This window comes from Lissotriton helveticus, chromosome 3_1 (assembly GCF_964261635.1).
Source record: "Lissotriton helveticus chromosome 3_1, aLisHel1.1, whole genome shotgun sequence".
Taxonomy (NCBI): Eukaryota; Metazoa; Chordata; class Amphibia; order Caudata; family Salamandridae; genus Lissotriton; species Lissotriton helveticus.
Window position 1 is genome coordinate 1,656,475,085 of NC_136061.1, and position 22,746 is coordinate 1,656,497,830.

At 42.3% G+C, this 22,746-nt stretch overlaps 1 protein-coding gene across 1 annotated transcript in view; it reads left to right on the top strand.

Moving 5' to 3' along the window:
- ZNF148 (zinc finger protein 148) overlaps positions 1–15,317 on the top strand; it is a 171,343-nt gene extending 156,026 nt beyond the window's left edge. Inside the window, exon 7 of the mRNA XM_078682438.1 lies at positions 11,005–15,317. Within this exon, the coding sequence (XP_078538564.1) occupies positions 11,005–12,594 (1,590 nt within the window). The 3' untranslated portion in view covers positions 12,595–15,317. The remainder of the gene's footprint in view (positions 1–11,004) is intronic.
- The last annotated feature ends 7,429 nt before the right edge of the window (positions 15,318–22,746 follow it).

Genomic DNA, 22,746 nt, shown 5'->3' on the forward strand with positions numbered 1-22,746 from the left:
ATTTCTTGTATGTCGTAAGCAGTTTTATGTCTGTTACTTTGTGGGTTGGCGGACACTGTGTTGTATCTGCAGGCAATGTGGTCTTTCAGTCTCTGTTGCAGTGAAATCTGTTGTACAGACATCAAATGACTTGATGTGCCCTTTTACAAACATGTGTGTGAGAAGCCTGCAGTCCCCATTTCAAAACCCGTCTCTGCCATCACATGTTTAAAATTTATATTGTAGTGAATGGACATGTTAGGAGCCAGTTAAGTAATGAGAACCCCTCTTAATTGCCACCTGGTCCCACACCTAACATATATTTTTAAGGCTCCCAATGAGCGCCTCGGGCAATATGATGTAGTATAACGGATATGTATTGTTAACCAACTCAAGGCTACATCTTTTATTGACCTCTGACGCACGAAAGCATGAGTGGGCCTGCTGGCATTTGAACAATTGACAATAAGTTCAAGCATGGATTCCTGGAGTAGATGCATTGGTGTGCTGAGACACTAGATCCAGCTTTTTGTCGGAATACCTGTGTATAAGTTTGTGGGGGCATCAGTTCTTTGATGACCAAGGCAGATCTTTCCTGATAGTGTTTGAATCACCACAAGCCATCTCTTTACAAATTCCTTAGATGTCCATTAGTTAACATCCACATGTGTGGTGCCTGGTACACTTCACAAAGTCTCTTGCCGACATAAATATTCATTTACTTACTCTAGCTCTTCTTCCAATCCGGACAGTTAAACAGGAGTTGCTGCATAACCAAGAGTTCTGCCTGTGTGATAGGTCGCAATATTAATTGGAATATATTGATCAAACGTGTTTGAATTGCCAAATAGGATTTAAGCTGCCAATTTTATAGTATAATTGTGAAATTGTCATTCTCATTCTGGAGGGCCCAATGATTTTTGTTTATTTTTTTACACAAGGGGGAGCAAAGCATTAAAAAGGTTGAAGACCACTGCAGTCTTAGATTCTGCAAAACTTGTTGGAGAAGCTTTGAGTTTTTTATTCTGAACTGGTCTTTCATCAAGAGCTGGGTTTCCACCTGGAAACGTGTTGTTTGTAACTTTAGGAAATATGACTGTATTTTATGGCTTTTGTTCAAGGATATTCAGGTCCTTCACTTTGAGAATGACTAACCTAACTCACAGTAGTACTTATGCATGCGTTTTATAACTCCTGAGCATGGATACAAAGAGTCACCCCCTCCTCTACAACTTTACGTCCATATTAAATAACATTACTTGGGCCAATCGCGCCCCCCCCCCCTCCACTTAACATAGATGTGGAAAAATAGTTATGTCTGTTATTAGCGTGATCAATCCTGCCGCATCTCATAGTGGAAGCCTATGCCCACCTTTCTTTTCTTATTCCTTTTGAGATAACTATTAGGAGACATTGGAGGAGCCCTGTGCTGCCTGTGGAAAACCCCGTCCCTAAATTGGTTTGCCATTCTTCACCGCTCACCCCTCCACCCGCTAACCCCTTTCCATGTTTTTCTACTCGTAATCTTCTTTAGCATACTTCGTTGATGAGCCTTCAGTTCATCTTTTTTTTACCTGCTGTCCTCTTCCTTGGGAAATGTTTTTGGGGTGGGGGGAGGGGTTCAGTGCCCTTCTCAAAAATGGATTGTCACTTGCTGTGCTGATTCCTTTAGAATGTCCTCTTCCTCAGAGTTAAATATTTGCTTTCCATCTTTAGGTAGGTTCACAATTCGGTCCCTGTGTTTCCATTTGAATTGCAGTCCACTTGGACATAGCCAGTGGTATCTGATAAGTCTTTATTGAGTTGTTGCACCACCAGACAAAATTCTCTGAAGACTGGCAGATGACAGGTGAGAGCTGTTGTTAGAGAGCTCCTTGACTGTCACAAAACCTGATGATTTCCATTACCTCTTTTTTGTTTCATAATCCTCTGTTTAATCAGCCAAAAGCTAGCAATTTTCACCAACCTATCATGCCGGCTGTGATTTATTTGGGCATTTCGCTAGTAACTCATTGTTTTTTTTCACTCCTGATCTGTTGTTCCAGCCAGCCTTAAAAATACAGCTGAAGAGTTTTAAGCCAATATGGATGGCTTCTACATTTGTGTCTTTAAGATTTCTTATGCAGAAATGGTCTCTCTGCTCCGTTTTCTGGGTCCTTAGATTTCTCTCACAGTTCTATTACTTGGTTTCCAGGTGTGCCATCGACATGGTAATTAGCTGTTCCTATTCTTGAGCGAATTTGAATTTGGCCTTCTGCTGTCTTTAGGCTCTTGCTCTTGTCATGTGTATTCACTTTCAGCTTTAATATTTATTTTCTTATTCCTGCTCCTAGTTCTTGTTGGTGAGAACTTTCTCTCAGTCCATTGTCAGCTCAGATAAGCAGGCTTTTAGATTATCTATCATGCTTATGGTTGTAGACTTGATGGCCATGATTGACTCTGGTATGAAGTTGACACCTCACTTTTCAGGTGTTGTCGTAAGAAATATTTTAATTGATACTTCTTACAGCAGATTTCTTACCTTTTGACTATCCCCAGGCACTAGACTGGATTTTTAAGCGATTGCTACCACATGCAAGTAGCTGGCGCTATCAGAGTCTGCTGCAGCCTCACCCCGCCTCTTAATGTGACAGCACAGAGACGCTTATAGGTGCTGTGCCTCCATGCTGATATTAGTTCTTTTATTTCCATGCCTTTGGGCTCTGATGGGAACTCTTCTCCATACTTATTTGGTTTTTACTGACCCCCAAATGTCCAAAAATTAAATATGTAAGTGTCTCAGAGAAATGTTTCCTCCTTAACCCCCCAAAAGTACTGGCTTTAAGCTGTGCCACAAATGCAAGAAGCAGATGGCAGTCACAGATTTGTTCAGGATTTGTGTGGTATCTAGGTTCCATTCTTTACTCGAAGTCTCAGAATGCTGGCATGAGTGCCTCGCAGCTGAGGAATTGGCCAGGCAGCAGCGTAGTCTGCTCCATACGTTCTGGCAGTGGTATAAGAGCGTTCAGCCACCTCAGTCCAGCTGTTCACCTGTCCCGCCCTGAAGTAATCGAGCAGGTCTCCGTGAGGCAACAGCACAAGTGGGAGCTCAGGGGCAGTGGTCTCTCCCCACGGCTCCTTTGAGGCCTCCGTTGTGGCCTGCATCTACCTGCGTTTTTGGGGACCGTACGTGCCTCTGGAAGAAGTACAGGTACTTCTATCGGCCATGGACCGTTTGTTTGTCTCATCGGGTCCCTCCGGAGCGCCTTTGGGCCCCGCGGACCCCTTGGGTGGTTCTGCCCCCGTGACGCCTCCCTTGGCCCCGGTTATGCCGGCAAGATACCCTGTGGCCTTGTTGGCTCCGGCCACGTTGGCTCCGGCCTCGGTGCTTCCGTTGGCTCCGGCCTCGGCGCTTCCGTTGGCTCCGGCCTCGGTGTTTCCGTTGGCTCCGGCCTCGACGCTTCCGTTGGCTCCGGCCTCGACGCTTCCGTTGGCTCCGGCCTCGGCGCGTCCGTTGGCTCCGGCCTCGGCGCTGCCGTTGGCTCCAGCCTTTGCGCTGCCGTTGGCCCTGGCCTCGGCGGTGCCGTTGGCTCCGGCCTCGGCGGTGCCGTTGGCTCCGGCCTCGGCGCGGCCGTTGGCTCCGGCCTCGGCGCGGCCGTTGGCTCCGGCCTCGGCGCGGCCATTGGCACCGGCCTCTGGGCGGGCCCCGGCCTCGGCGCAGCCCTTGGCTCCGGCCGCGGCACTGCCGTTGGGCTCGGCACGGCATCAGCACCGGCTTCAGCGCCACCTTCGGATCCGTCATCAGCGATGTCGATGCGTCTGTTCCTCCAGAGCCGGATAATATAGAGCCTGCCTTGTCCTGCCTCCAATTCCTGTTCCTCCCTGGAGGAGGCTGCTAGGCGGGATCTGAGGACCTGCTCGCTGTGAGGATGGTCTAAACTAGATTGACCACATAGAGATCCCAGCACGCTGGGCTTATCTCCACGCCCTGATACACTGTCCCCTTCCTCTGTAGCTACGGTGGTGGTGTGTTCACTCTGTGATATGTGCATACGAGACAACCCCAGTTTCATCGCACAGCACCTTCCGCCACGGTGTTTAGTGGTCCTGGGCTCTGCTTCTCCAAGGGCCTTTTGGCCCTCTAATCCAACTCTGTGGGGGACACGGTGGCGCAGTGCTGCCACAGTGTCTAGCGGAGGATTGGAAGGTGCACTTGCCGAGAGCAAAGTTGCGGCGGGATTCACCATCCATTGTGGTCTTGACCCCGCATCCTCCATAAGCAGAGCAATTTGTATGATAGTGGGTGTGTCCCAGGGCTAGCGGGTAGATCAGTCCACCGCCACCCATACCACCGCTGCCTCAAGGCCTTCCTAGTCTGCTGTTTCAGTCCACAGTATCAGGCCCTCCACACGCCAGTGGGCGGCACCTCCCCTACTGGTGCGCCATCACGTTGGACAGGTGGGTTCTGCAAACAGTCCGAAGGGGCTACTCCTCCCCTTCAACACTACTCCTCCTGCTATGCCACGTCAGTACCGCCACAGGTCGGGGGAATCACTTGACGCCTTGCAAACAGGAAGTTGCGTCGCCCTTGGCCTAGGGGGCCATCAAGAGTGTTATATACCTTCGGAACGTCAATTGTTTCCTGGACCCGCAACACTGGATGGTAGCGGTACACTTGCAGGACGCCTATTTTCACGTCCTGCCGGCCCACCGGCATTACCTGCGGTTCACTGTTGACCACGAGCACTTTCAGTTCACCGGGCGCCCCTTTGGGCCTTACCAGCGCCCCTCGGGTGCTCGCTAAGGTGATGGCTGTGGTTGCAGCTCGTCTGCGCAGATAGGGGGTTTCAGTTTTCCCCTATCTCGATGACTGGTTTTTGAAGTGGGGCTTGCCCCAGGCAGTCGTCTTCCACCTCCAGACTATGGCAGATCTCCTGCATTTGCTGGGGTTCTCCATCAGTGTGCTGAAGTCACATCTGATTTCCTCTCAGAAGCTCCTCTTCGTCAGAGTGGTTCTGGTCACGGCACAATTTCGGGTTTCCCTCCAGAACAGCGAGTCCGGAACATTCAGGCTATGATTCAGATTTTTCAGCCCTTGTCCTGGGTTTCGGTCAGGAAGACACGGAGGCTGCTGGGCCTCATGGCCTCCTGCATCCAGCTGATCGATCATGCCAGATGGCATATGCGGGCTCTGCAGTGGGACTTGAAGTTCCAGTGGGCGCAACGTCGGGCACACTTGTCCAAATACATCCACATCTCGGAGGGCACTGCACAAGACTTGCAGTGGTGGTTCACTGACCACTGTTAGGTCAGCGCCAGATCCCTCTCCCTTCCCCAACCGGAGCACACTGTGGTGTCGGATGTGTCCCTCCTGGGATGGGGCGGCAACTTGGGAGAGGTGGAGATCAGAGGCCTCTGGTCTACACTGGAGTTCCGGCTCCATATCAACATCTTGGAGCTTCGGGCGATCCGCCTGACACTGACAGCATTCTTTCCCCCTGTCCCGGGACGTGTAGTGCGGGTGTTCACAAACAACATCCCCGCCATCTGGTATTGCAACAAACAGGGCGGGTGGGGTCGTGGACCCTATGTCAGGAGGCTCTGCGCCTCTGGACATGGCTGGGACATCAGGGCATTACCTTGGTGGTTCAACACCTGGCGGATGAACTCAGCTGCAGGTGCTTGATGGATCACGAATGACGTCTGAACTCGGACGTGGCGCTAGGTCTCTTTCAGCAGTGGGCAGGGCCTTCGTTAGATCTATTCGCCACTGATGAGAACGTGCAATGTCATCAGTTCTGCGAGTTGGAATTTCCAAGGTGGCACTCGCTAGGCGAGATTCGGCTCAACCGGGCCCAAGTCATCCTTGTTTCTCCGGATTGGGCTCGACGATACTGGTATCCCGAGCTACTCAGCGTGGCGATCGATCCCCCGATGCGACTGCCTCTTCGGGAGGATCTTCTGTCGCAGCAGCTGGGGACGGTCCTCCACCTGAACCTGTTCAGCTTCCACCTCAATGCGTGGAGATTGAGCGGCAACAGTTGACCGCTTTCGATCTGACTCCTGAAGTCTGTGCTGTCAGTCTGGCAGCCAGGCGTCCCTTCACTAAGACGGTATACGCCTGCAGGTGGATAATTTGTGGCATGGTGCACAGCGAAGGCTGTGGATCCCCTTTCTGCCCCTCTTTCTGAGGTCCTTCTGTTCCTTCTTGCCTTGGGCCAGCAGGGCTCTGCTCTGGGCACTATTAAAGGTTATCTTTCGGCCATCTCCGCCTTTTTATGGCTACCAGATCAGCCTTCTCTTTTTAAGTCCCCGGTTGTTAACCGGTTCCTTAAGGCATTACACACACATTTCCTCCGGTGCCGTTCATAATGCCTCAATGGGACTTAAATCTTGTCTTGACATATCTGATATGTGCCCCCTTCGAGCTCCTTCATAACTGTCCCTTGTGTCTTCTCACTCTCAAGATGGCTTTCCTGGTAGCTATCACCCCTGCCAGGAGAATGAGTGAGCTTCGGGCTCTTTCTTCCAAACCTCCTTTCCTTTCTGTTCATCTGGACAAGGTAGTTTTAAGGACCCTTCCTTCTTTCTTGCCAAGGTTTTCACGCCCTTCCGCATCCGGCAGACCATCACTTTGCCCACCTTCTTTCCGCCTCCGCATCCTTCAAAAGAGGAAGAGAGGCTCCACTGTCTGGACCCCACACGTGCGCACTCATTCTATCTGAAGCACACACAACAGTTCCGGGTGGGTGACCAACTCTTTGTTAGCTACCTGGGCGCCAACAAAGGTCGGGCCGTGCACAAGCGGACCATCTCTCGGTGGGTTGTTCTGTGCATTAAAGCATGTTACTCATTGGCTAAGAAGGAGCCTCCAATGGGGCTGCATGCACGTTTACCAAGCATTACTGCCTTGACAGTCAAGTCCGGAGAGACTGCTTCTTTGGCCGTTCTGTTCTCTGTGACTTTCTGGTGTAATCTTGTTCGCAGACCCACCTCCGGGGTTGGTATTGCTGGGGTATCTATTCTAAGGTAAGGAATCTATCACTAACGTGTCTCTTTCAGATGCACAAGTTACTACTTGTGTAATGATATATCTGTAAGAGACATTAGTTAGGGATAGATTCCTTACCGCCCCACCCATCCTCCCTGTTCTAGGGTTAAGGTCATCCCTTTCAGGGCCCCAGTTTCATGGCACAAGTGGTCAGTTTCTTGCATGGCTCTGCGTTCCTGGCGCGGAAAGTCGTGTACAGAACTGACGTCAGCGCGCATGGGTGGCGCCTAAGTAGTCTCCGTGACGTCATCTCGGAGCCGCACAACGCCACCTACCAATGCGCAGGGGTACTGCTGACGAAATAATTTCCAGATCCAGTCTGACGCTTGGGGATATTCTAAGGTAAGGAACCTATCACTAACTAATGTCTCTTACATATATATTGTTACACAAGTAGTAACGTGTGCTTTAAGTATCCACATTATGATCATGTATAAAAATAGGAGGTGAGATTTGGAATTTTTTGGAAGCTCCCCTTCAACCCCCATTGTCACCTACTACCAGCGAGGACAGGACTGATAAACAAAACATTAAGAGCAAATGCATAACATTCTATTGTACTGGAAGTTAAAACAATCTCTACTGCTTGTTTAAAATCTTGTTTGAATATAGTCATTATGATTAATCATCAGATGAGGACTGGCGTAGTAATGAGAAAACATGACTCACCTAAAATACATGGTCCAGGAACATATGAGTAATATTCAATTAAATGTGGAGCACCTTTCGGGTGCCCTAGTTAATCAACCATTCAAGACAATGGGTGATATGCATACGGGGTGCTCTTTCTGCGGGGAAGCATCACTACACTATTATACATGGGATGCAGCAGCTTACCCAGAAACGATGTATGCAGCAACAACACTATGGCCACCAATAAGCCTTTCATGGCAACAGTAGCCACACCTACACAAGAAGTCTTTCCCAGAAAGAGGCAAGGGACGGCACCAAAGCCTAAGAGGAGAGGGCTGGTCTCCTCTACAAAGTGAAATAGTTTTCACCACCCTGACTACACCTCCCTGGGAGTGGTCTCCCACAACAGTGGATTCAAATCACCTCAAGTCAGTGGGTCATGCGAATAATAAACCAGGGATACATCATCATATTTAGGGTAAGGTCAGCAGCAAAAATATTTACATAGTGTGTATCTCTGGTAGCAGTACATCTAAGACAAGAGGCCATAGATGTGTATCCATAACTGGATGCTTGGCTAGTAGAGCGGAATTTGTTTCAACATGCCAGAACAGTAGGAACAGAGTAGTACAAACACTATACCATCTAGGGTTCACAGTTACTTTAAAATGTCTCCATTGCCAATCATTACACTGAGCTATAGTTATATAGCCACTTTACTGCTAAACACCATCGGGTAGATTCATCAAAGTCCCGTTTTGCGAGTCTGTAATAGCGATTCATAAGGAATCGCTATTAAGGACTTGCAAAACGGGATTCATGTAGGAATTGCAAAAAATATTGCGATTCCTACATCTTCCTTATTTGCGATTAGCAATTTGCTAATCGCAAATAAGGATGCGATTTCAAGGGTGCAGGTGTCCAAAGGACACCCTGTCGCACCCCTGAAATGCAAATTTACATAGGTGTTGCGCACACACATGTCCAAAGGACATGTGTGTGTGTAACATGCAACTGAGAAAAATGCACTAAAGTGCTTTTTTCCATTTTTTCGCTATTTGCCACGAAGTCAGACTTCATGGTAAATAGCGGCCAAATATTGCGAATTCGCAATTTAAAATTGGTTAATGAATTGCATTTAAGGAATCTCAAATAGAGATTCCTTAAATGCAATTCCTCGCAAATATGCAATTTCGCTAATAGCGATTTTTGCATTTGGGATGATGAATCCCAAATGCAAAAATTGCGCTCGCAAAGGGCCAGATTCTGAGAATCTGTCCCTTTGCGAGCCGATTTTTCTTTCATGAATCTACCTGATAATGTCCATCATCCCAATATGGTTATGCATACACACCCCAGGTTTACAAATATGGAACTATCCAACTCCTGTTTTTTTTTTTCATAGCCATACATGTGCATCGGAGCAATTTATCAGCTAAATCTCAGAGGAGCAATAATGTATTACAAGGACGTATTGCAGAATGTATAGTGCAAACTGTTCTTTTGTATTAGTCTCCAGAATGAAATACATTGCAGGCAATGTTGAGAGCACAATCCTCTGAGAAAAAAGGGAGCTTCTTTGTCTTTGGTTGGTAACTTTTTCTTAATTGAATAATGTACACATTTATCAAACATTAATTTGTAGATACACGGTCTTCAGCTATTGCTAAAAATTGATGCACAAACATAGATTTAGAAAAGATTTACTTGGCAAAAGAAAAAGTTATTTAGCTGTAACAGTAATTTTGTAACCTGAGACTATTCTAGATGCACATGACTCACTGGGAAGAGGAATAGTGTAAATAAACAAATTATGACGTAAATAGTTGTGTATTAAATATACTTAATGTACCATGCTCCCTCATCGAGGGGGAATAGAATCTTGAGATGGAAGTCATTCACAGTGATGTAGTGGGTTCAAGGTCAGGCTCATCATGGCTGGTCAATGTCCAAAATGTAAATGCAAAAAGAACAGGTGATGGATGGAATGCTGAACCAATCAAACATTCATCCCCAGTCACAGATCAGGATTAAATCCGTAGTTTTTTTGCAAGCCACTCCATTCCAGTTTAGACCCAGCCATAATCAAATCAATCTTGACCCTGCTCCACATGGGGACAGTCCAGCCCAAACAACCAAGCCCGGTCCTCCCTAGGCCAGAAACAAGAATCCTGGGGCCAGTTTTGGGATTCCACGACAGTCGCCAAGCTAGCTTGAATCTGGTGGCGTAGCGAGCACAGAACCCACATCTAGGCATACCTTTCCCACTTAGGGCGACAAATGCAAAAAGAACAGATGATGGACGGAATGCTGAACCAATCAGACATTCACCCCCCAGTCACAGATCTGTTTTAAATCCATAGTTTTTTTGCATGCCATACCATTTCTGTTTAGATCCAGCCATATGCAAATCAGTCTAGACCCTGCTCCACATGGGAACAGTCCAGCCCATTTAAACCACACAATTACAGCATAGCATATGATTCTAGAATTGTTTCAAGCTGCAAAGCTATTGCTACAGATAAGTAGCTTGTTTTCTTATTGTTGTAATAGATTTGTCCACAGATCACCAACTTACCATGCTTGTAGGCATTCTGGCCAGTCACTGACCACAACAAAGGGAATGTTGATATTTAGGTAGTGGTCCTTTTTTTTCCACATGTTTTTATTGGTTTTTCATTGGTCAGAACTTCTTGCAGCTTCATATCATGGACATTTAACCAGTTCCACATTATGACCACCAGTGTTTTGACTTTGACATACATTTTGTTGCACAGAGCTTTGAAACCTCTTTTTATTAGTACCGAAAGTCACTTAAATTAATGGGCACAATTGCTATCATTTTGAAGGAATCGGAGCATAAATTCTTATAAGTTGAAAGTGTGGTTCTCTTTCTGTGTCTGCTCGTTATTATTCAACATTTCACTCTACTGCTTTTCCTATACTCCCAAGTCTGCAAACCAAGTCTGCAAACCACTAATTAATACAAAAGAAGAGGCACAGAGAGCAAGCGAGCAAAACAAATGTGAAAAAAAGAAAGCATACCCAGTGCTAGGTGTCAGCATTTTATTTTTGTTTAATCTGAAGAGGAACATTAAGAGCTATAGACATACATTCCGAAGGTAAGCATACACACACTATGGACATACATTCCAAAGGTAAACACACACACCACAAACTACACACACTATATCTTCTACTTATAATATTACAAATAGGGACAATGTTGACAAAAGTGAACCTAGGTGACTCTAGTTTATGATAGTTTAACAAACTGTAGTATTTAAATATTAATGCACTGTAACATTGTGAGATATACATTTTCACTGCAATAACGTTTTGTTTTCTGTACAAAACTACAGTTTTTCTCTCGGACTGACCGTGTATTGAAGCATAAACGTATGTGCCATGAAAACCGGGATAAGAAGCCCAGCAGATGTGCTACAAAAATTGGTCTTGTGGCATCCGAGGAAGACCCTGGCTTTACTTTTACCTCAAAAGAGAGCCCTTTGTTAAAGAAGAAAAAACAAAAGACTCCAGAGAAGGCTAAATCCATGGGGCTTGTAGAAAAAGAGAGTTCTTTAGAGAAACCTGACCAAAAAGCTAAGAATGACTTTTTGTCTCTGTTCCCTGCTAATGCTAAAGTGAAAGATGAGTACATGGTTGCCGAATATGCTGTTGAAATGCCACATACATCTGTCAGCGGTATTCATTTGCATCAGGCAGTTTCAGGTGAGATACATCCGCCTAAGTTGGTACTCAAAAAAGTCAACAGTAAACGAAGTCTAAAACAACCACAAGAGCAAAACCAGACTTTATCACCATTATCTGTCTTTGAAGAAAGTAAAGTTGCAAAATATGCCTATGAACTTGTGGATAAACAACATTTGATGGACCCAGAAGGTAATGCGGATCTTGACCAAGTTGACAGCTTACAAGATGGCCCCAGTAAGCCTGTACACAGCAGCACTAATTATGATGATGCCATGCAGTTCTTGAAGAAAAAACGATATTTGCAATCGTCTGGTAATCGTGAATATGCTTTAAGTGTTGGTAATCTTGCATCTCAACCTTCTGCAACACAGGCAGCTGTGGCTAGTGTTATTGATGAAGGCAGTGGATCCATATTAGAATCACCGGGTCTGAATGTGGATATTAAGAATAATCATGATAAAAATGTCATTCCAGATGAGGTATTGCAGACTATATTAGACCACTACTCGCACAAAGCCAATGGACAACATGAAATGTCTTTTAGTGTGGCAGATACTGAAGTAACTTCCAGCATATCTATCAGTTCTGCAGAGGTCACTGAGGTTCCCCAGAATGACAACATTGGAACAAGTTCCCAGGCTTCGACATCAGATAAAGCCAATTTGTTCCAAGAATATTCTAAGTTTCTGCAGCAAGCGTTGGACAGAACTAGTCAAAATGATGCTTACAATTCAAGCCTTAATTTTGTGACAGATAACCAGGCTCTCACAACCCAATCATCCTTTCCTCCTTTGGACAAACAGGTCTACTCAACAATTGCTCTCAGTAGCTTCCGTTCAGGAATGAATTCTCCCTTGAGAACAAATACAGATAAGTCACATTTTGGACTCCTAGTTAGTGATTCCCAGCACTCTTTTTCTTTTTCAGGTGATGAAGGAAGTCATTCCTCTTCCTCAGCAGCACAGGACTTTTTGGATCAGGTGACTAATCAAAAGAAAGCTGAGACACAACCTGTACACCAAACGTTTCAGATAAGCACTTTTGATCAGCCCTTCCGACCTCAGTATGGAGCTAGAGCTGGACTATCTTCCCACTTTAGTACTGCAAATGGACAGATAAATCTGCGAGGACCGGGGACAAGTGCTGACTTCCCAGATTTCCCCTTAATGAATGTAAATGAGAATAGAGGTCAAATTACTTCTTCCCCTGACGCAACAACAAGCCAGACATTTGGCTAACCCACTTGTGTATATTATATGGCACTTTAAAGCATAAGGATCTCAAGAGACGTTCTTATGTATAGAGTGGAGTGTTGTACAGTTTTAAGCGCATCATGTCCTTGCAAAAGTAAGCTAAAAAGATAGTAGGAAAATTCTGAGATCTTGTTTTGAAGTTGATAATCATTGCTCTGTATATTATTTTATCAGGCACTTAGTGGACAATGTATTATCCTTTTGGCAAAGACCAAGAACATGCAAATGTAATAATACATAAAACGTGTATAATAACTTTGCAGAATAATTGTGTGTTCTAATGGCAAAGGTATATCTCCTTGGGAAATAGGTAATTGTGTCGAATTTGCCAGTCTTTTAAAGAATGGCAGTTTTGTCCCCGTATTTCAGCAAAGGTGGTTAAATATTGGACAGAATAAGCTACGTTTGGCTATAAAATATTTATGTATTTGATACAAATACTATTTATTCACTCTTTCTAAAAGAAATAAATGTCTGTGTCCTTTGTATTTATTCTGAGCCTTTGCCTCTTTAATACAAAGTTTTAAAAAAATAGTGTTCCCTTATATAGACTGATTTAAAAAGATTTATTGCCAATGGTAATTTGTAACAGAAAGCATTACTTTCAGCAGGTTTACTTCTATTCTGAAGTATTCAAAAGCACCAATTTCTATATATTACAGCACTTAAAACACATTTTATTATATAGATTTATTTGCAGATATGTTGGTAAAGGTTACTTTAATAATCAGTTGGTACCCCTCCTCTCGAATGTTTTATTGAATGTGCTTTCTTTTTTAAGACGGTCGGTTATGTTTGTATCATACATGCATACAACAGCTAATACAGAATTAAATGGTTGCTATCCTTACTTCTGTATCGGTGGACATTTTCTATAGATGTCGTTATATCATCAGGTGAGCTGAATTGTGAGTTTATTTTATGCACATAAAACAACATGGTTGTTTAAATAGAACTTTTGGTTTGTGATTATTCAAAACATTCAAATTCCTAATTGACCATTTATGAATGTAGTGATTACCCTTCCCTGAGATTAACACATTGGTAATAAGGTAGTGTAAATGCTGACCTGTAACAGTACTGTCTTTATTTTCCAGGAATGGCTTTTCAGCTTAAGCTGGATCTGCTCTACTATACACCATATTAGAAGGTGGAAGTAGAAAAGGCTCCCCTGAACCAGACAAATCAGACACCACTGTTTTAAATAGTATGAAAAATGTTTATTTTACTGCTTCTTTATTTTAAATTATAAATGAATGTTTCCACTCTGATAAGTACAGCAGCACATGTTCTACAAATTGAAGTCTTAAATGATTTTCATCTGATATTGCAATGCTTGGGTGTGTCTTTCTCCAATTAATGTCCATTTTGCCTAATAATTGTACGAAGTATCAAATATGTTTTTTGCAAGGGTTAGCGTTTTTCTGCTATAATCGAAGTCCATATATCTGTGCGATGTAAAACTACTTCAATGCAACAAACCCATGGAAAGCAGTCTTGAATCGCTCAAAATGGGACCTCGAAACTGCTCCTATAGTAATCCTGGAAAGTTTGTTGACTTAAGTCTGCAGTATAAAAAGATTGAAAGCACAGTTGAAAATGTAAGCTGCATAACACATCTTTTTAAGGTTTCAGGTTAATGCTGGGCTATATTTACTTTGCCTTTCAAATATATACTGGCAAATGCACTAAGGCAACATTTGAATCGTGGCAATCATCTCACCATTTCTTCAGATGATAATGATTAATACTTTCATTTAAAAAATCCACTAATAAGTTTAGATTACTTTGAAATTGGATAGTTACTAAGCTGTTTGTGTGCAAGTCATCCCAAACACTCCAAAAACAATCAGATGAAGTGTAAATCCATTTAGCTGGGTGATAATTTAAAAGTTTGCGGAGGCATCTTTTTAAATAGATGGGGAAAATGCCTTACAAACTATGTTTTACAGGTTAATGTGTCCTTTTGTTACCTTTATTTTTTTTAATGCAAATTAATTATTATAACTGCTAAAGTCAATCTCTACTTGTTTCTCTTGTATGAAATGTAATAGTAGCTAAATTGTTGCTTCCCTCCTAAGGTTAGTAGGATCACTGCTAGGCTGCTCGAGAGAGCTGAGCAACAGAGCTTTCATTGTCAATGAGTGAAGCCTTTTTATCCACATGGGTCTTTTTTCACAGCGCTTCAGAATAGGGTAGTACTTGATTCCTGAAAATATACTGATGAATAGTAAAAAGTCAGACTTGCAAAACAAAAACTATGTTGCTGAGAGGAAATTCCTGTTTAATGTAGCAACTGCTTGCAGTTTTCAACATAAACAACTAATTGTTACATTATCAAAAGCCCCAATGTTATCTGTCCTTTTATTGTGGTTGTTTTTGGTCTTAATATAATGAATCCAAGTTAAGATCTATATACATTTTTAAATTCATATATTAATGCATATTTGAACAAAAACTGCATTTGTGTGTTCGTTTTATAATTATCCAGTAAACTGTCTTTTGTGACTTGTCACTGCCTAACCAAAAAGTATTTATTGGTAGTCATACAGAAATAAGCATTGAAGAAATAGGTAACTTTTTGGACCACACGTTGCAAAAGTCTAAATAGATGACTTATCTGATGAATTGTGTTTTTAAATCACAGTTTTTGTTATTTTCTAATGTTTTGTAGTAAGCAAGAAAAAATAAATAAGATTTGGATGTGCGTTCGCCAGTGCCCTGAAAAAAAAAACAGTGAGGAAGAAAATATCCAAACTAATCTGATGGACTTATTTAAAACTATGGATGTATACTATTTCTTTGTTTAAAGAGAGAAATGTATTTTTGTAAAACAAAATTATGTATATAGTTTTTTGAGTAATTGTAGAAGTTCTGGGATAACCTTCAAGACAGGTTAAAGGATTTAGCTGCACTTCTCGTGTACATCGAAAACATGTCCATTTTGTGCCTTAATACTCACTTGGGGCATGCAGACAAATTCTTTTTCAAAAAGGGTAATATATATTGCTCCATTTGTCCACAGCTGCCTCTAAGTGAAATTTTTTGAGGGAATTCCAAAATTTTACAAAGCCCTTTGCCTGGCTCATATAATTCCATATAGTATAGACATAATATCTGCTATTAACCTTTGGCTGTATGGAAGTTGCTGTGAAGCCTAACTGTTAGAGACAAACATTTCTGGTTTTTACTTCTAGACCCTTGATTTTTAAAAGAAAATAGATACTGACAATAATCACTTCGGTCTTGTGATAGTAGTCATACCAAATAAACATTGCAGTCTGCTCTTGCCTTCTCTATTCCTCTGCCTTCAAAAAGGATACTTGAATTGAGGCACATTCGCTTTTTTCTTCAGAAGTTGTTCATACTTTCAACTGACTCCAAGATCGATCTTATTCAGTGTAAGAATCTGTGAAAATTAGATTTGTTATACATGTTCATACCCATTCAAAGCATTGGACCCATTTACCCATGGAGACCTCAGGCCTAGCAGCTCTTTGAAATAAAACAAAAACCCTAGGGGCTCCTCCTTGTTAACTATCAATGAATAACAGCAAGCTATTCTCCACAAGACACTCTCCACATATATCCCCTCAAGAGTTCCCAATTAAATGACAAACATTAGTGCAGTGTTTTTGTATTTTTCCTTGGAAATAGGCTGTCATGATTGTCCAGAGACTAATATTTCACAAGACCTACTTTCATAATATGCAGTCTCATATGATGATGTATATTTCAGAGTAACTGATAACATACTACTATTTGGCTGTGTAACATTTGGATGTCTGAGCTTTGCAAAGTCAATCATAGGACATTTGTTCTTTGTTCAAATAAAGAATTGAAACTAGTCTGCTTATTCGCCACCACACATAATCACACCCTGGTCCTAAAAAATGCACACCACCCCAATGCACATTGCGCCTGTCCCCCCAACATCAAAGTTAAACTAAGCCTTTGAGTAATTTTTCAATCATGCTAAAGGTGTGGGGACAAGCCCACAGGACCAATGAGCTCCTGGTCCTTTTCCCTATCGCCCCTCTATCTGAGTAATTATGTTGTCGAACTCAAATGTGCTAAGTTATTCATTTGAGTATAGGATACACCATCTAAGTTACTTCAGTGTTGTGGTCCCTGCATAGTTTACCTATTATTGGTATGCATATTCCCTGATCCATTCAGTTCTTGCAATAGTTTTGTTTCTTGACATGACAGGTTATATTGAGTCTGGGATCATTTACATTACCTGTAGTGGTATTTTAGATCTGCCTCCTTATCAGCATTCGCTTCATATTCTGATGCAACTCTATCCTCTCAGTATCCACTACTTTCTGCAGTGATTGTGTTGGCGTGTTAATCATCACCACCATCACCCCCTCACTTTGCCCTTTTTTTCTTGTGAACAGTTGCAGAGTGAGTGCTCATGGATGACTCTTCCAGATTCTGCCCACGTCCCAACCATATCACTGTACCATGTATTCCACATCTGTTGTCTATTAATGGTATTATGTTAACGTACAAAACACCAGCCTCCCAGTCCATTCTTCCTTTAGTGTAGAAAGGTGACATGTCTTTTCTTCTAAACTAATTTGCATTCCAGAGGGAACATGTAATATTGACCTTTGTCCCTTTGAGAGCTCTTTATTAATTGTTGTTTCTGTGCCATTACTGTAAAATATGGTAACAGCCTGACCGCTATCTTTTGGCCTACTGCAGAATCACATCTCATTCACAATAGTTCAAGAGGTGAGTAAAGATGTCTGTTGGCAGTGCCTCTGGTCACAACGGGAGAACCAGCACACTTTTTACACACTCTTGTCCACACTTGCACAGTTTAGTACTAGGTCCCTCTGCCTGTCCGGTTCCCCAACCTGTCTCATATTGTTTGCCTTTAATGTGCACACAGGGTCCTTCAGCGTAGACCAAATCAAGGTTGGATCTTGGTTCATTGAATTCATTGAATTGTAGTGCATCACACATGATTTTATCGCTTTCACATTTACTGACATTCCAGTACTTCACATAGGCAGGCTGTGAGTCCATTGCAGATCACCAGGCCTCCACTTTACTTCATACCCATGCCTCTCTGTGTTCCTGCGCCAGCAGCAGCACCAGCCTACAGTATTCCTCATTCCCAAGGGCACACTTTTCACCTCACCCAAGGCCCTCCCGGGAGGGTCACTGCCTCTCTCTATCTCTGTCTCTCATCTCATCTCCATGGGCCCTGCGCAAATTCCTTTGCAGGTGATCCGCCAGCAGATGCACTCTTGGTGCACACCATTCTGATGAAATAGGAGGATGAGAATAGGGCAGGTTATTACCAAGCTATGCTCGCTTTCCTCTAGGATTTATGCCCCTGTAGGGCAAAGCTACTACTAGGCAAACACAGGCAGGTTTTAGCAATATATTTAAAGCAGGACGTGTGGGGTATGCATCGGAGCTCACGCAGGATTTCTATGTTGAGGCTTACATCCAGAAACAGCATTCTCATTTTTTATAGAAATAAAGAAATGTATTGCCATTTTGGCTTAAATGTTAATACTTTATGTTCATACGTCTTTTGTAGATTTTCTCTGATCTCCAGTAGCCCCTTAGAGCAGTTCTATACGTTTTTAATGTATGCTTTTAAACTTGGAAGGGTTTAAGAATTCTATAATTTGCAAGTATAGACTGTTTATAAGAACCTGAGCTCTTTTACTGCATGTTTACCGTTACACCCCGCTGAAAACTGAAAAGTAAACATCAAAAATCTGTAGAGGAAGCCTGAGGAAAAACTGTTACAGAATTGTTAATCTGCAAACTAGTAGGAAACTGTTCCTGTTGTTTCAGAGGGAATGGTAGGATCTGCCGAGCTAATATATGAGTAAGGATATTACTCTTGTCAGGTGATCCAATTTGTAATTCTGAACCGAGTTATCCTCAATAAGCCTTTCCTGAGATGGCTGGTATTCTGCCTCTCACTCTTTTCCCTCCTTCATTGAATTGCTTTAAGTCAGAAAGCCCTGTTTGTGCAAAGAAAATGTCTTGGCTCTGCAAATTCTCATGATTGTCAGTTTATGTAGATTACAGCCTTAATGTCTCTTGATTAAGGGACTTAACCATAGGACATCTTATCTTGAAACATACTTTCATTCACAGCAGGGGGAAATTAAAACCGTAAACAATGCATCTCTGATTCCAAAAACTTAAATATTGCCAAAGGACTCAACTTGCATTGCCAAATATGTGGCCTGGATGAAAGGCAAACAAAATTTGAAAGTAGCTACAGCAATCTTTATTTTAAGACATAGAAAACCTTAATTTGTGAGCTACTGACTAGACCTTTTCTACTACAATGAGCAAGTCTATGCCCATCCATGCAAATAATGGCTAGATCAATTCCTTTAGCACAAAAAAAGTTGAATAAAAAAAACATGGTTGCAATCCTCACTCTAAAAGACCATTTCATCTAACGGAGGTGACACAGTACTTCCTCTAACAAAAGCTCTGTGTACATTGGGCCAGTGAACATATTAAAATCTTGTAACAACTCTGCCCCAAGCATTTATATAAGATAAAATAGTAGAGGGACCTGGAGTGAACTTTGTACTCCTCAGAGATTTTATTTCGTAGTTTAAAAATCCCCTTCTTTTCAGTGGATTTCACGACTCTCTGCCTGTAAAGTTAGACTCAACTGTGCGTTCACCTTAAATTGGGCTGTTTGGTAACTGAAGGCATCCTCCCCCCTCATGTGGATGTTTGGGTTCATAAGTTGAGTAGATCTGCATGCAATGTACGATCTACATGTTCAAATCTCCAGTTATTGATCTATTTTTTCATCTTTGTTTGGTCAAGTAATATAAATATCTTAGGGTTGGTATATTGCAAGACTTGCTGTTTCTACGCAAACAGATTCTGAAAAAATAACCTTGGGGTACTGGTTGACAAAAACCTATCATTTGACCTTAAGGTCAATCTGACCATTTCGACCTGTTTTTGGATGGTCCGGATTCTTAGGAAAGAGTTTCCTTAGGTTTCTCTCCTGGCGCTTAAGCAAGTGGCCTTGGCACTGATTTCATTCATTGTAGAATACTGCAATGCCCTCTATCTGGATATCAACAGTGGCAAATTTGATTATTGATGTTTCTAAATTTCAATCAGTTTCGGCAGGAATTCTGAAGCTCCATTGGCTACCTGTCAACTAATTAATTTTTTTCAAAGATGTATCGTTCACAGGGCACTGCATAACATTGGGCCTGGAGGAATTATACATAATTTAATGGTATATTCCCTCCAGACAACTTCGATCTTCAACTCAAAATCTTTTAATTGTTCCTAATTACCGAAAGGCAAGGTGGGGAGGCAGAGCCATTTTGGTGGCCACATCCAAGCTATGGAACTCCCTTCCGTGTTCTCTAGTCTTCAGGCTCACACCCCATTCCGTAAGGCCTTAAACACCAGGCTTTTTATTCTGTAATGGATCCTTTGGTGCTTGACATCATGGAATTTATATTTCCATCTTTTCCTTCTTTGGGACTTACTGCTATCAGCGCCTTGATGCATTTGGGCATTTGTTTGCGCTCTATGAATCTATTTCATTTCACCTCCTGTAACACACTAAGAAAGACTGGTAAATGTTATCCTGACCCATACATGTAAGATGGGACATGGGCAATGGTCAACAACAGAAGTCCTCAGTAGAATTATGACTTATCATTTGTTCAGGGTGTATTCCTCCCACTTCAAGCCAAACTCGCTTCATTAACACCAAGAGAAGAGGATTGGACCATTAAGGAACCATCCTCCAAATTAACTTTTAAAGTGTCAGTAGTTACCCCTAATTGCAGGAACGTACTGATAAATGTACTAAAACTTGATGAGGATTTTTTCTAGCTTACAACTTCAAATAAGATGTTCACTTTGGGAAAAGAGGGCAGTAGCGTACAGCCAATCAAATAAGGATCACTTATCTACGGTAAGTTGCTGTTCAGTCCCAGATAATAACAGTAACATGTCAAATAATGAAACTATATAAATGAAGAGTTCACAGCTGCAGTTGCTAAACTGTGGTGAAATATGAACTTCTTTTCAGACGCTTGAAAAAGGTATTGAAACTGAGGTTTGTGCTGAAGCCCAACAAGTGAACCATGGGGTGAATAACCTAAATATGCCCTGGTTGTCACATATGAGGACAGCATTACAGAGGCCTGCAGATCTAGTGTCCAGGCCAGCAAAAGGAATAAAATACAAACTAAACTTTTCTCTTATAACCTGGATGAGAGGCTTTAAAAAAATACAGGATTAAAAGGCCTCATGTTAGGTGATACTGTGAGGCAGAAGCTGTTGTTCATAATAGTCATGAGATTCCCCCATGACTATTATGGGTTTGATGATCTAAACTTAACCATGGATGGTATTCATTTGTATGCACTGGAGTCCCTTGTTAATGGCTAAGCCAACATTCTTCCAGATTTAACTGTGTAGGATGCCTGTACCGTGGAACACTTCTATCCCTTGGTAGGTTCAGGTAGACTTGTAATTCTGGTGATTGTATGACCATTACCAAAGCTTGTACGTAAGTGGGACATGATTATTTCTTAACCAGTGGCTCTGCTTAACTGATATTACCCTCACAGAGAATAGCTTATCCGCTTGCCATGGTTTCCAAAGAATCCCTCCCAAGAATTCCCTGCTCTCAAGTTGTCCCATATCATGTATGACTAATGTATCTGGTCCTGCTTTTAACATTCTGGTATGCGTAGTCAATATTTCAAATTTGATGCTGAAACAGTAAATAAAAACATGTTTGATCTCCTGTAATTATGGCACAAGTGCAAAATATGCAAAGATAAAATATGAGTAACATGTCGTTTTTTGATGTTAGCCTGTTGAGTTGTGTGTGGTTCCGATCATAACCACTGATGTGATCTTATTGTTGTTCACAGTTGCCCATTTAGCATTTTATTTAACACATTATTAATCTTCCTGAATCTTCTTCTTGACTTGTTTTAGTATCCGGTCCAACCAACCAGGTCAAATGATCCAAGGATTTTTGGGGGAGATCGTTCTTTTTAAGGCTACTCCCTCTACATTTCTTCCCTGGTCTGTCTTTTCCTCTTGTAGAGTTTGGTGCTTTGAGTCGGCATCCGGGGTGCATTAAACTTTATACCATCACTATAACATACGTATTCTGCTACAGCAGGTATGCAGAGTGCAGCCTCTATATCAGCACTCATTCGGAGGACACAATCTTTGCTTTGCTTGTATTAAAAATGTGGGAGGGATTGTAACCATCCATTGTCCAAGGTTATTAAGATTTATGCATTGTATTGCATGGCAACATTTGGATAGTGCTTTATATCCCTGATGTGGCCGTGAAGTACATAATCTTACATGGGGCTCCCTTACGGAGTGTTGTTGTTGAAAGGATGGCGGTTCTAGTATGATTTCTCTGGGCAATATTGGGTGAAGGTCAGAGACCTGTTCTAAGCATAGTACGGTGTACATCGCTGTTCAGAGGAATTAAGTGATTTGGAGTGTGAGGCTATATGCAGTTGTGCAAGAGATTGTGCTAAATTGGACACATTTACCTTGTCCCTGTGCCTGGGTTTGTTAATGCCACTAATAGCAAATTATGTTCCCAAGGTTTTTCCCTCACATTACACAAGCAAATAGCTGACCTGTAGCTAAGAATTTACAAACACTGGAAATAGCTAGATAGTATTTGTGAATTAAATCTTATCAAAAATAGAGTTAGAAGAACGAGCCTGGTAGTTCTTTGCAACAAGCACACCTCTGCAGTGCAAGAGGAAACAACCATAAAATTCCCCATCAAAGCATCCCCTGGAGTAGAATGTTGATTCAAGACAGGGTGACTATTAGATAGCTTTTCCTATGGAAGTGTACCATCTGTGAATCTTAGTTGATGACAAAAATAAAGTTCAGAAATGTAATATTGTTTGAAACACTCAAAGTTAAATATATGAATGATGTTCTTTTATAGTGTATATTTTCTTGACTGAAGCTTTTAGGTATATTTGTTGTCCACCTTTAAAGTAATTTGACATGTTATTCATTGGTATCAAGTGTTTCCTTTCAAAAGCAATACTCTTTCTATTTAATCCTTTAAGAAATATTATAAGAAAGGCATTTTGTCTCTGC